Source organism: Hirundo rustica, chromosome W (assembly GCF_015227805.2).
Source record: "Hirundo rustica isolate bHirRus1 chromosome W, bHirRus1.pri.v3, whole genome shotgun sequence".
Classification (NCBI taxonomy): Eukaryota; Metazoa; Chordata; class Aves; order Passeriformes; family Hirundinidae; genus Hirundo; species Hirundo rustica.
This window is the reverse complement of record NC_053487.1, coordinates 31,602,222-31,615,132: the sequence shown is the minus strand read 5'-3', so window position 1 is coordinate 31,615,132 and position 12,911 is coordinate 31,602,222. Positions and strand designations below refer to the sequence as shown.

Sequence of the window (12,911 nt, the reverse complement as noted above, 5' to 3'; positions counted from 1 at the left end):
TCTGATCTCTTGGGACCCCAAGAGCACCAAGCCGAAACGGTGGAAACTCGGGGCTGATGGCTGGAAACGGTGGGTTGTCCCCGCAGGCAGGGGGGTGTCCCGGCAGGCAAAGTGAGCAGTGCTGGAGAAGCCACGAGGGCTGGATGGGGCTGGCCCAGCTCCAGCAGGGCAAGCGAGGAGCTCCGAATTCCTGGGCGCTCCAGCAGATGATGGATGGTGGTAGAATTCCCAGGACTGGACCCTCTGTTAACAGTGGACCCTCACGCAGCCAGCAGTCACCCACCCGTCCTCTCCGAAACTGAGAGCAGAAGAAAACACCCTCAGCTCCCGTAGCCCCCAAGCCTTTCCCTCCCCCCCAAACTAAGTGATCTACTTCTTTTGTGTGGGTCAAGTACTCTTTAAGCATCAGAATTTAGTCTCTTACCAACTTATGGGGGGGAAAAATTCTATAGGAAAACTTAACCCCCAACACAGCACCACTCCCATACTATTTGGCTCCACAAAACTCTGGCTTTTGAGCAGTCCTTGGGAGCAGAAGAGCTGCAAAGAGCTGAGCTCAGAGGAGGAGGTTTGTTTTGTAGCTCATACCTCTCTCACTTCTGCCAGAGCCCCATTCCCAGGTTCTGGAGGAATTCTGAGGACTGTGGCAGGGCACATCCTGCAGCTGGGTGCCCCTGCTCCCTTTGGCCTTGTGCTTCCAGCTTCCCAGTGCCTTCCCTTGGGATTCCCTCGTGCTGGCCCCCACTCCCCTTGCCTCCTCCAGCCCAGCATTTTCCAGCTCCTCATCCCTGATCTTTCCTGAAGTGGAAAGTTTATCCAGGCTGTGTCCAGCTGTCTCTTTGGGAATGATGGTCAAATAAAGCCTTTCCCATCTTATCTTCATCAGATCATTAAGGCACTGTCAGGAGAAATTCCACACTCAGCAGCAAATGCTGGTGAAGAGCTCAAGGGGAAAAGGCCCTGAGTCAACACAAAATTATGGAAAATCAGCAATCAGCCCCAAACGATTCAATTTCCAGTATCAAAGAACTGTTCTACCTTAGCTGGGAACTGCAGGTCCTTCCTGCAGCATGAGGAGAAAAATGGAAGTGATCTTCCAAGGGTCTCAAGTTAATTCAGATCTTAATGACACTGAGCATGCTCCCTTTCCTTAAATTACACATGACACAAGTGAGACTAAATTCTACAAAACCACAGGAGCTCAGAGTCAAATTTGAATACATTTGTATTATTTATTTGCTGTATTAAATATATTATCTATTTGATAGTTACAATTTAGTAATACAATGCATGGCAGCTTTAACATATGCTTGAGATACCTCAAAATAACAATACAAGAAAACTGAAGATATCTAAAAGACATTAATGCCATGAGGGTATGTCCTTCTGGAATGGACAACAGCTGATGGAAAATACATATTGCAGTATAAATCCTGGATATTTTCTGGAAATATGAGCATTTTGTGGCAATTACAAAAGGATTCGATTTCATTTTTTACCACTGGTGACTTGTTAGCATTTACTCTGCGATCCTAAATTCAGGACTATTATTGCCAAAGAAACCTCTGCAAGTTGGTTCTAAGGAGTTAAGAAAGAACCCTTTGGCAACAGAGATTTACTGCGGGCAGTTTATCTGCTAAAGGAAGACTATGAGGAAAATAAAGACAAATTGTAAACTCTTCTGCAAACTAGAGACTAATATCTGTATAAAACTCTGACACTGGAGGGAGAGATTTCTATGATATAATAAATGATTAACTTAAAGTTCTGCTACAAGTAGAACAATACATTCAAACATACTTTTTTTTCTTTCCAGGACTTTTAATCAAAATAAATAGAGTACAAAAACAAAGAGTACATTTTGAAAAGATTAATTACAGATTGCACCATCAATCTACTGTGAAGAGGATTAAGTGATACTAGGCCATAATTTGGGTTTTCCACATCTGAAATACAACACAATGCCTCAAACTCTAACACAACATTATTCCTCAACTGCTGTAGGAGAAAGACCCTTAAAAGTGATTAATTACTGGAAACACATCGCCTGTAGCTCTGTCACATCCACCCTCCCACCCACAAGTGCATTGCTCTGATGGCCAAAGTGGAGCCACAGACTTTGCAAAATATCCTAAATCTACCGTTCTGTGGCATGTTCCAAATGCTGTTGGCAAGACCCATCCTGAAACATTGGAAATTTGTGAGTTCCAGCTTTCAAAACCTTTGATCTAACGGAGCCAGGAGCTGCCAGGCTCCTCCTCGGGGATTCACAAGCAGATGGAACACAACAGTCAAATCTAGTGCACAGTATCCACAAAAATAGCCCCCAGATGACCAGGACAAGTTTCAGACAAGTTCATAGCAGGCTGAACATTCCCAACAGGAAAACCATGGAATGTGAAGCTGCTACCATTGGGATAGCAAGTTTAAAATATTGTATAAACATTATCTAAAAAGAGTTCTCTCACATACAATTTGTTCGTTGGTGTTAAGTTAGAAGGGCATCCAAAGCAGGCTGAATTATTTATTTTTTAGGTTAATAATAGTAGAAAAACATTTGCTCAGTTTGAGCCAAATAGTGTAACATTTATCATAAATGCACTCTCTCGTTAAAGACAACTCCTGTGCTGTTCTGAGCATGCTGCACAGGGAATTACTTTTCTCTCAGGCACTGAGAGTGAAACATGGATTAGGCCAAAGCTGCTCAGGACAGCAGGAACATTCCGGGCAGAGCCTTTCCTGGGCATCCCAGCTGAGCGCCACATCTTGCTGGCATTGGTTTGGATTAAAACCCTAAAAAACCCTGGCACTCTCTACTCCAACACTTGAAATGATTATTACTGAATTCCAAGTATTAAAATAACTGTAAAGTAGAAATATCACTAAGCCAATATTCTGCTTTCCTTCTACAGACTAGTAAATGTGGTATGCTCTAGTAGGCTCTGCAGTTCTGCTCTAAGCTCAAGCACTTGTACTGCTGGATTTCATGGATATCAAACTACAGCGAAACCTGACGGAACAGCCATCACCTCCCGCTGCTCTGGTGGTGCTGGGAAAGGAACCGTTCTGGGCAATGCCTTCCCTCTCCAACTGGCTGGGATGGGGAGAGAGGAGGAGTGTGCACACCCCTGCAGTGTGCACCGTAAGGCAGCTGATTGCTGTTCTCTAACAGTTCACCCTGATTGCAGAGGCCCCAAGGTCACCCTTTCTACAGGAAATCTGTGTCCAGCATTCAGAAGGGATCTGCCGAGCCAGCCTTGCCGGCAGCCAGCAGCAGGAGCAGGAACACACGGAGCAAGGGGTTCCCAGCTAGGATTTCATTGAACTACCCATAAATACCCCAGAGAGCTCTGTACAGACAGCTGAGCAGGGCCAGCTCCGCCCTACTTGATGACGAAGTACTGGATGACCACGGCGAAGAGGATGGCGACCAGGGCGAAGCCACAGAGCAGCGCGATGGCGATGGCGCGCTCCTCGCGCAGCCGCTTCCCGCTCTGCGCCAGCTCCGTCCCGGCCAGGGCCGCGGTGGGGCCCGGCTCCCGGCGCTGGCAGCAGAACACGGTGCTGGGGCTGTAGGGGCCGTAGAGCTCTGGGCAGCCCGGCAGGTCGTGGCACTGGCGGCCGGCGCAGATGCGCACACGGTACTCACAGTTCGTCTGTGTGGCCAGCAGCCGGAACCATGGCTCGGGGCCCTTGTACACCTGGCAGGAGACAGAAGCCACTTCAGTCAGAAGCATCTCACTCACCACCAGCACCTGGAAATGCCTGTCCTGCTCCAGGGCTGGGTGCAGGGCTGGGCACAGCCTGGAGTTGCCCTCCTCTCCCCAGTTTCATAAAACTGCAGCTCAAATCTCTGGACAATTCATTTAAGTTTCCTGCCACACACCACACTGAGGCCTCACCTGGGCTGGAAGGCTCAGAAAGGAGAAAAAAAATCATCCTGCATATTCTTCCTTAAAGCTCCTCCACCAAAGTGGACTCTGATTAACAGAGACAGTGGTACCATAGACCACCAGGATTAAGAATCAAAAGCCAAAGGAATTGTTGGGAGAACAGGATAAACCAATGCTCACCCATTTCACACTTCCTGAAATGAAGTCTTGTCACCTCCCCAAACAGAATTTCAACCTTCTAATTGTGGAATCACAGCACGGTTTGGGTCAGAAGGGACCTTAAAGCCCATCTCATTATACCCTCTGCCATGGGCAGGGACATTTTCCACAAGAAATATGCACATCTTTTTTTTGTAATAATTTTTCCCAGTAAAAACCCCTCACATTCCTGATGCTGCATAAAAAGTACCTGATCAAACTCTCTGCCAGCAGCAAGCTGAAGGATGTAAACAATGGAATCTCCTTTCATCGGCTGTAGAGGCTCCCATGTGATTTCAAAAGTGTTTTCTTCCAGCTGAATCGCTTTAGGTGCTGGAAAATAAAGTGATTTGTTGGTGTTTTAGAAAAAGAACAAAGGTCTCTACAAATGTACAGCTGTCATGCTTAGAGGCAACTCATTTCAATAACTTAAAGCAATTAAGATTTGTTTCTTTTTCTTCTATTTGATGACATGAGCTTAAAAAATGATCATTGTTATGTGTAGGTGTCATGGGTTAGTATAGTTTGGTTTTTAGTTATAAAAGAATATAAAATAATTCTCCAGGTCAGGACCTGGGAATTGCTTTAGAAGAGACAGCAACCTATCAGAGAGTTAGTTGGAATATTGGCATCTGTTCTGACCACTGAAATTGTTAGCTGCAACTTTGGGAAGTACCATATAAAACCCCTTGATTTCCTGTAGGTGGGTCTTTTTCCTTCTTCCTTTGGCCAGAGAGAGACAGGTAACATCGAGCTGGCCCTGCTGCTCCTCCCTTTTTGGGGGGGAGCTGGCCTGAGGCCTGGCCAGATTCCATCGGCTCCTGGGTGAAGGGGGGGAAGGAGAGGTTGCTGTTTTGTAACAGCTACTTTCTTCAGACTTCTCTAGAGCAGAGAGAAATCTCTGCTGGGACCCTGATGGGAGCTATGGGCACCATTTAGGCCAAAGCCACCCCGGTTTGCACTGAAGGGTGGGCTGAGAAGGCATTTATGATCCTGCCTGGTTTTTTGTGATTCTGGACTGCCTGAGTGCTCCGATCTCTGATGTTTCTGTGAGTTCTTCCTCCCTCACCAGTGCGGCCTTGAACATCTAACACCGGGAGCCACAGAGAGAGAGAGACAAAGACTCCAAGCAGATTTAACTCTTTCTTAGCAACATGAAGCTTCCAGAGCTCAGCCCTTCTCTGAGAGAGTAAGAAAAGACAAAGTGAACATAAAGAACAACAGCATGAAGTCAGTAGAGCAAGAGTAAAAAGACTATTGGGACAGAGGGTTGAAGAGTTGGTTGTTCTATTCTTACTTGAGCCATGGAAATGAACTCTATATTTAGGTCATTCCTTTAAATCATGGGAAAGATATGCATTTAGGGAGATGATTGTTTTAATTTGTGTGTAGATTTAAGCAAAGGTGTTTGTGATGAACTAAGTAATATCCTATAAGATGCTTAAAGAGAGATAAAGATGAGAAGCCCCCTGTGCCAGTGAAGAAGTGAGAAGATATCTCTATACCTTGAGGTGAAGAATCCTTTGCTTTAGAGTTATTCATCTTTAAAAGGTGACACCCCAATATGCAAAAGTCTAAGACCCATGACCCATAAGCAGCTTGGGGATCTGCTAATGGGAGGGGTCACAAAGGCAGGTTTCTCCGGGCAGTTGTTTTTGTGACAGTTTAAAACCCACAAGAGAACTGTTCTAGGTTGTCAGTGGGATCCATGACTCTAAGAGAGACTCTTCCCCTAATGAATTGATGAAAGACTATTATCAGATGGTGAAACTGACTGAAAATTACAAGTTTTGTCTCTTTATGTTGTTTTGTAGGAAAGTGAACAGTTTGTAAGGGGAGGGAAGAGTGTTTTTGAAGTTTCATTCCATTTTAGGGTTTTTTTTCCAACTTTCTTTTTTTTTATTCTTTTAGTGTATGTTAATAAACTATTTGTTAATTTTAAAGTTGAGCCTGCTTTGTTTTTCTCCTAGTCTCTCTCTCACAAAAAGAGTAAGTACCAAGACCAAAATTTAGTGAATGTGAAACCACTACATTAATTGGTGTTTCCACCCAGTTTAAAATTAAAACTATGACAGTAGGTTATACTTGTTGGTCTTTTTGAGCTGCCAGGATGAGCCCATGTTTGTAAAGAGGAGCAGCACTTTCAAGTCACTACAGAACCCAGCATTTCTGTCCATGTGCAGAGCTGAAATTATGTTCTAACCATAGTTCAGTCAATTAATTTTGCTGTAGGCACTCAGCACTCTGACCTTCACAGTGACTTTAATGATGACCTTTAATGTCCATGTTAAAAAGTGAAGATCAGAGGAATTAACTGTGCCCTCATTTGTCTACACACTACTGTAACTTTGATGGATAACCCTGCAAAATGCCTTTCCAGCTGAGCAAAGGTAGGAATGTTCAGTTCAAGGGGTGGAAGAGCTGCAGTGCAGGAGGTGATCACAACAAAGGAGACCTTTTCACACCCAGACAAAGCCCCTCAGAGTGAGTTTGTCTCTGTCCCTGCAAAGACTGGCTAAGGGTCAGGCTGTAGGATCCAATCCTGCCCACCAGTGGCTTGCAGCAGTTGCCAGGGCAGTGCCAGCTCACCTTTGAGATGTGCAGGTGGAGACTTGGTGGTGGTGAAAGCACAGACCTCCGAGAAGGCTCCTTCCCCAGCGTTGTTGTATGCCTGGATGCGGAAACGGTACGTGGTGGATTCGCTGAGCCTCTGCACCTTGTAGGTGTGACAGGGACCATTATAGACTGTCACAAACCTGGGGGACACAGAACACACACAGAGTCACCCAGCAATCACTAATGTATAGGGCAATGTCAGACCTGAAACACTTGGATTTGAGTTAAGGACAAAGAAGTGATGATGCATTCCCGGTGTCCCAGGTTTCTTCACACTGAGGCTGCAGGGCCCAACTCCTCTAAATCAACCCTTGAATATCCAAAATAAATTGAAATTTCCAGTTAAAGAACAGCTGGCCAACCCCTGTTTTCTATATGCAGACAAGGCTTTGTTTTTGAATGTCCAAAAATAACCCTGCCAGCACAAGATAGTGGTAATGTATTTATTCTTTAAACCACTATATTAATATTTATTGTTTACAAGCAGCAAAAGTGCAAGTTTTTGACAGTGTAGTGGTTTCACGTTCGCCAAATTTTGTTTATCAAATTTAGTGTTTACTCTCTTTTTTGTGGGAGAGGATCAGGAGAAGCAAACCAGGCTTAAGCTTAAAAAATGAACAAATAGTTTTATAAACAAACACTAAAAGAATGGAAAAGAAAAGTTGAAAAAAACCCCAAAATGAGACTTTATAACACTCTTCTCTTCCCTTAACAAACTGTTAACTTTCTTACAAACAACATAGAGAGACACAACTTGTGATTTTCAGTCAGTTTCACCATTTGAACATAATCTTTCATCACTTTGGGAGAGGAGTCTCTAGAGTCTTATGGAGACATTTGCCACAAGACTACAACAGTCTTGTGGCTTTCAATGTCACAAATTTGCAACTGCCTGGAGTTTTTGCTGATTGTGCTGTTCCACCCATTAGCAGCCTTTCCCCTGGCTACTCATGGGCCTCTCAGCGTATTTGGGGTACTGCTTAAGAATGCTTCTTCTAGTACAAAACAAGGATCCTCTTCTTCTATATCTAAAATTGTCTCTATCTCAAAAGAAATAGAGACCTCCTTTTACCCCAGGAGCTGAGGGCTTCAAATCACTTCCTCTCTAAAATCATCTCCATCACAAAGACTGAGACCTCCTTTTACCCCAGGAGTGAGAGGCTTTAAGATTCTCACTTAAATCTCAATCATATCAATCCCCAACTTTGACTAGAAGCAGCATTCCCCCAAACAACGTTAAGATGTTACAAGAAATAGTCCATTTCTCCATAGTTTACACCAGAGAAGTCCTGTTAAAAATGTCCACTTCCTCAGTCCCTCCTTCCAATAATCTTTATCAGTTCTTTCACTCTTACTCCACTGACTTTATGCGGTGTCTTTTCTACGCCCACTCTGTCTCTTTCTTCTCTCTCTCAGGGAAGGGTTAGGCCTTGGAAGCTTCATGTTGCCAGGAAAGGGTTAAATCTGCCCAGGCCTGGAGTGGCCATAGCTGTTATCAGGGGCCCAGCAGAGATCCCTCCCTGCTCCGGGGCTCCAGGGAAGTTTTAAAAACTAGTTGATGTTAAGCTGCAACCTCTTCTCCCCTGCCTCTGGGAGCTGATGGAACCTGGCTAGGCTGTGGGCCAGCTCCCCCCCCCAAAGGTGGCGGGGGAGGGGAGCAGCAGGCCCCACTTGATGTTACCTGTTCAGCTGGCCAGGATGAAAAGGGCCTGACCTGAACAAAATCAGGGTTTATATGGGTACTTCCCAAAGTCGCATTCAACATTCTCAGTGGTCAAAGCAGATGCCAATATCCCAAACTGGCTTCCGATAGGTCCTTGTCCTTTCTAAAAGAACTCCAAGGTCCTGACAGGGGAACACTCCACATTTCTTTCTAACTAAAAACTAAACTGTGCCAACCCATGATAGACAGCATTTCTGGTTGAAAGATGGGATGCAAAACTGCAGAAGGGCAAACTCTGGGATGCCCAAATGATTCAGTAGTGCAAACAGAAGGGAGAATAACATAAAACACCTTAAAAACTTGAAATTAAGTGGTAAAACCACAAGATCCTTAATGGTCTCACCGGCCAAACCTGTCCTCCATCTGCAGGTTGAACTGAGTAGGGTTGGGAATTAAAGCTCTGCTGGGCCCTTCTCCCCATTTCAGTTTAAGGCTTTGATAGCTGAAGACCACACATTCCAGGTGGGGAGGGTCAGGAGGTAGTGGTTTGGTTTTGGCTTTCATGGAATGACTGAAAGGACCAACTCCAAAGCTGTTGATGGCCTGTACCCTGATCCTGGGAATGGGAGAGAGCAGCCACAAGGTCAAGAAAAGTGCTGGGTAACAGAGCAACAGTTAAAAGGTGTACAGAGTATACTCCAAACAGTAAAGCAATTAAGATGCAGTTAGAAGTTAAATCTGAACTCAGCTTTAACCAAGACTGAGGTCACAGGAAACCCTGCTCTACTCTTACCCGTCCATCCATCTTCTTCTGGCCACACACCTGAGCATCCCTATGAAAAATTCTAAACCCAGAAACCTTAAAATCTTGGCTTTGAGACAGAATGTGAACCTTAACACGAACCATGATCTCACTCCTTCCAACAAGATGGTTGGAGTCTGGATATAACAATTTTAGGAGTGGTTTTTTGGAGTTGCAGGGTGAATTAGACAAATAGTCTGTAAGCTGCATGAAAAAAATGCTCTAAAATTTTAAAGCACTACCCTCAAAGGACTTTTAAATCCTACAAATGTGATTTCAGAATAATTCTTACCTGTACAGGGTGTCAGGCAGCAGATTCTTAAGGACATGGGTTGTGTTTCTCCCTACAGTGACCAGCTGCTTCTCCCCATACTCGATGTTGTACCCTGTGATCTCTGCCCCGTGGCAGCAGGGCTCTTCCCACTGGATTGCAAGGCACGTGGAGAAAGGAGGGGAAATTTCCATCTGATCCTCTTCAAGTAAGTGGAGCACGGTCACAGCTGCAGGCACTGATGGGGGCATGGTCACCACGCCCATGTCCCCAAACAGCCCCACCCCAGCCACGTTCACAGCCTGAAAGACACCACACAGCAGTTACCAAATCCCTGTTTTCCAACCAGGCAGTCACAGCTCTCACAGCCTTCCTTCCATGTGCTCTTAAAAGCAACATGGAAGAGAGTGAAAAATCTCCTGAATTATTGGTCAATGGGGCAAAGCATCTGGTATTTCACAGCACACTGGATCTAAACTCTTCCAGATTCAGGGAATGAGGAGGGTCTGGGGGACAAGGAAAGTGTTTTTCCCAATTACCTTCTCTACTGCATGAGCAGGTGACAGCACATGACTTTATTCCTCGCTAGCTGGAGCTCATCCCCAAACTGCAAGTGCCCAGTGGCACCAGAAGGCTTTTCCTACCTGGACTCTGCAGTAATAGGTGGTTGCAGGTGTGAGCCCCTTGACCTCATAGCTCTGGCAGGGGCCAGTGTAGATGACATGCATGGACCCCTCCACCTGGCCCCAGTCCAGCCTGTACTCGGTGATTTCTGCTCCATTGCATGCTGGGCTCTGCGGGGTGAGGGAGAAATTCTGCTCAGCTCTTGCACTTTCACACCCCCATCACCCAGGGGGGAGCTCTGCTACACTGAGACTCTGGGTGAGAGTCTCAGAAAAGGTTGGAAAACACCTCCAAGATCATCAAATCCAACCTTTGGAAGCAATGAGGTTGAAATTGCACATCTGTTCCAAGGGATTTCAAGTTAAAAGGTGACATGTGGCTGTAATACCACCACAGTTCACACCAGAATTTTGACTGACACGCAATTTCTTACCACTTAAAATAATTAATTCACTATATATTAATTACCACACCATGAGGAAGATTAAATGCCACCCAATTTGTCCAGTTAAGACTGCAATTAATAAGTCCCAAAGTTTACAAACCCAATACATACATCTATAAAGAAATGGGCTTAAAATATTCCACCTCTACACATACTATTTCTCTCATTTTTGTGTATCATAAATGTGTTACTACTACAATTCTAAAAGCCAAATACTAATTTGGGTGGTACTGGAAGCCATCAACACCTACCTCCCATGAAACCACAGCACAAGTTGCACTTTTGCAGGTTATCAGGGGTTTGCAGCACTGCTCAGGGGGTCCTGGAGCAGTACAAAGCTCTGCCTTCTCAGAGTGGGGGCCAAACTGCAGGAAAACAACACTGCATGAACACAGAAACAGCACCAGGGCAAGAACTGATGTGCAAGTGAAGCAAACAAACTATTTTTAACTTGACAGGGAAGTAAACAGCAGAGTCAGTTTCAGATTCCTTGCAGGTACTTGAAGCTGGCCCTGCTCCCACAGGATATCTGAGCTCTTCCCACTACCAGGGTTTTTTATCTCCTCCCTCCTCCAGCCAGGATCTGCCTTCCAGCAGCAGCTGAGAACTGTTTCACAAAGACTTTTATGCCACCAAAGTTTATCCCACATTTCTCCCAACCTGGCATGGCTGGCATACACTCCTCTCCACACAATGCTGCTCCCACCACATCTGCAGAGCCTGAGCTCAGGGGTAACACATCCAACATTTCCGAAGGTACAAACATAAAGAGGTTCACACAGAATGACAGAATCATTAGGTTGGAAGAGACCTCCAAGATCATCAAGTCCAACCCATGCCCTAACCTCAACTAAACCATGTCACCAAGTGCCACATCCAGTCTTTTGTTAAACACATCCAGGGATGGTGACTCCACCACCTCCCCAGGCAGACAGTTCCAGTACTTTATCACCCTTTCCATGAAAAACTTTCCTAATATCCAACCTATATTTCCCTTGACGCAGCCTGAGACTGTGTCCTCTTGTTCTGTCATTTGCTGCCTGATGAAAGAGACCAACCCCCAGCTGTCTGCAACCACCCTTCAGGAAGTTGTAGAGTGTGATAAGGTCACCTCTGAGTCTCCTTTTCTCCAGGCTAACCAACCCCAGCTCCCTCAGTCGTTCTTCATACAGCTTGTGCTCCAAGTCCTTCACCAGCCTCGTTGCCCTCCTCTGGACATGCTCAAGCATCTCAACGTCCTTCCTAAACTGAGGGGCCCAGACCTGGAGACAATACTCAAGGTGTGGCCTCACCAGTGCCGAGTACAGGGGAAGAATGACCTCCCTGCTCCTGCTGGCCACACCATTCCTGATACAGGCCAGGATGCCATTGGCCTTCTTGGCCACCTGGGCACACTGCTGGCTCATGTTCAGCCGGCTGTCGACCAGTACCCTCAGGTCCCTTTCTTCCTGGGCCCTGTCCAGCCACACCGTCCCCAGCCTATAATGCTGCAGGGGGTTATTGTGGCCAAAGTGCAGGACTCGGCACTTGGACTCATTAAACCTCATCCTATTGGATTCCACCCATCCATTCCAGGTCTCTCTGCCGAGCCATCCTGTCTTCCAAAAGATCAACACACACTCCCAGCTTAGTGTCATCCACAAATTTACTAATCAAAGATTCAATACCCTCATCCATGTCATCAATAAAAATATTGAATAGAACTGGCCCCAGCACAGACCCCTGAGGGACACCACTGGTGATTGGCTGCCAGCTGGACACAACACAGGCTACAAAACCCCTTCAGCACCATCACTCCTGTCCCTTGTGTGAAGTCAGTGAGGTGTGGTGAGTGCAGTGGTTACCCCGACTCTGTTCCCAGCCCGGAGCCAGAAGCAGTAGGTTCTCCCTGGGAGCAGGTTGGTCACTCCAAACTCAGCTGCTGGGCCCTGATAAACCACCCTGCGCTCGTCCTGCTCCGAGCTGGCCATCTCCAGGAGATACTCTGTGATATCAGAGCCTCCATCCACAGCTGGGGGGCCTGGCAAACAAAAAGATTGGATATTTCTATTAATTTCTAAATTCCCTAAGTTAGGGCAGGCTCTTGTCATGTATCTGAGCAGAAACACTTATGAAGCTTGCTTTTTCCCCCCCAGGTACTGATAATTAGTTTAAGATGGCCTTCATCAGGGTTTTTTTCATGTATTTTCCCTGCTTTCTTCACAAAACAGTATCTTCATTAATTTTTGCTTATCTCTTTTACTGAGATAACAGTAAGAAGACAAGAGTTGATTTTTAAATTGCCAAGCAGTTGTCAGTCATGGGCAGACAGGAAGCTTTCTCACTGGAAAATATATGTCTGCTTAAGTCTCACTGTATCACCCTACCAGAGGTGGACAGAAGCTTTGGTCTTCTTAAAA

At 45.7% G+C, this 12,911-nt stretch overlaps 1 protein-coding gene across 3 annotated transcripts in view; it reads right to left on the bottom strand.

Moving 5' to 3' along the window:
* Positions 1-1,800: 1,800 nt before the first annotated feature.
* The window catches only part of LOC120764863 (fibronectin type-III domain-containing protein 3a-like), a 53,984-nt gene continuing 42,873 nt past the window's right edge, over positions 1,801-12,911 (bottom strand). For all 3 annotated transcript variants that reach the window (XM_040088981.2, XM_040088982.2, XM_040088983.2), the window contains 8 exons: positions 12,357-12,532; positions 10,764-10,877; positions 10,088-10,237; positions 9,465-9,745; positions 8,774-8,986; positions 6,681-6,847; positions 4,303-4,424; positions 1,801-3,701 (listed from right to left, as the gene is read on the bottom strand). In XM_040088981.2, the coding sequence (XP_039944915.1) occupies positions 3,384-3,701; positions 4,303-4,424; positions 6,681-6,847; positions 8,774-8,986; positions 9,465-9,745; positions 10,088-10,237; positions 10,764-10,877; positions 12,357-12,532 (1,541 nt within the window). In that variant the 3' untranslated portion in view covers positions 1,801-3,383. The remainder of the gene's footprint in view (positions 3,702-4,302; positions 4,425-6,680; positions 6,848-8,773; positions 8,987-9,464; positions 9,746-10,087; positions 10,238-10,763; positions 10,878-12,356; positions 12,533-12,911) is intronic.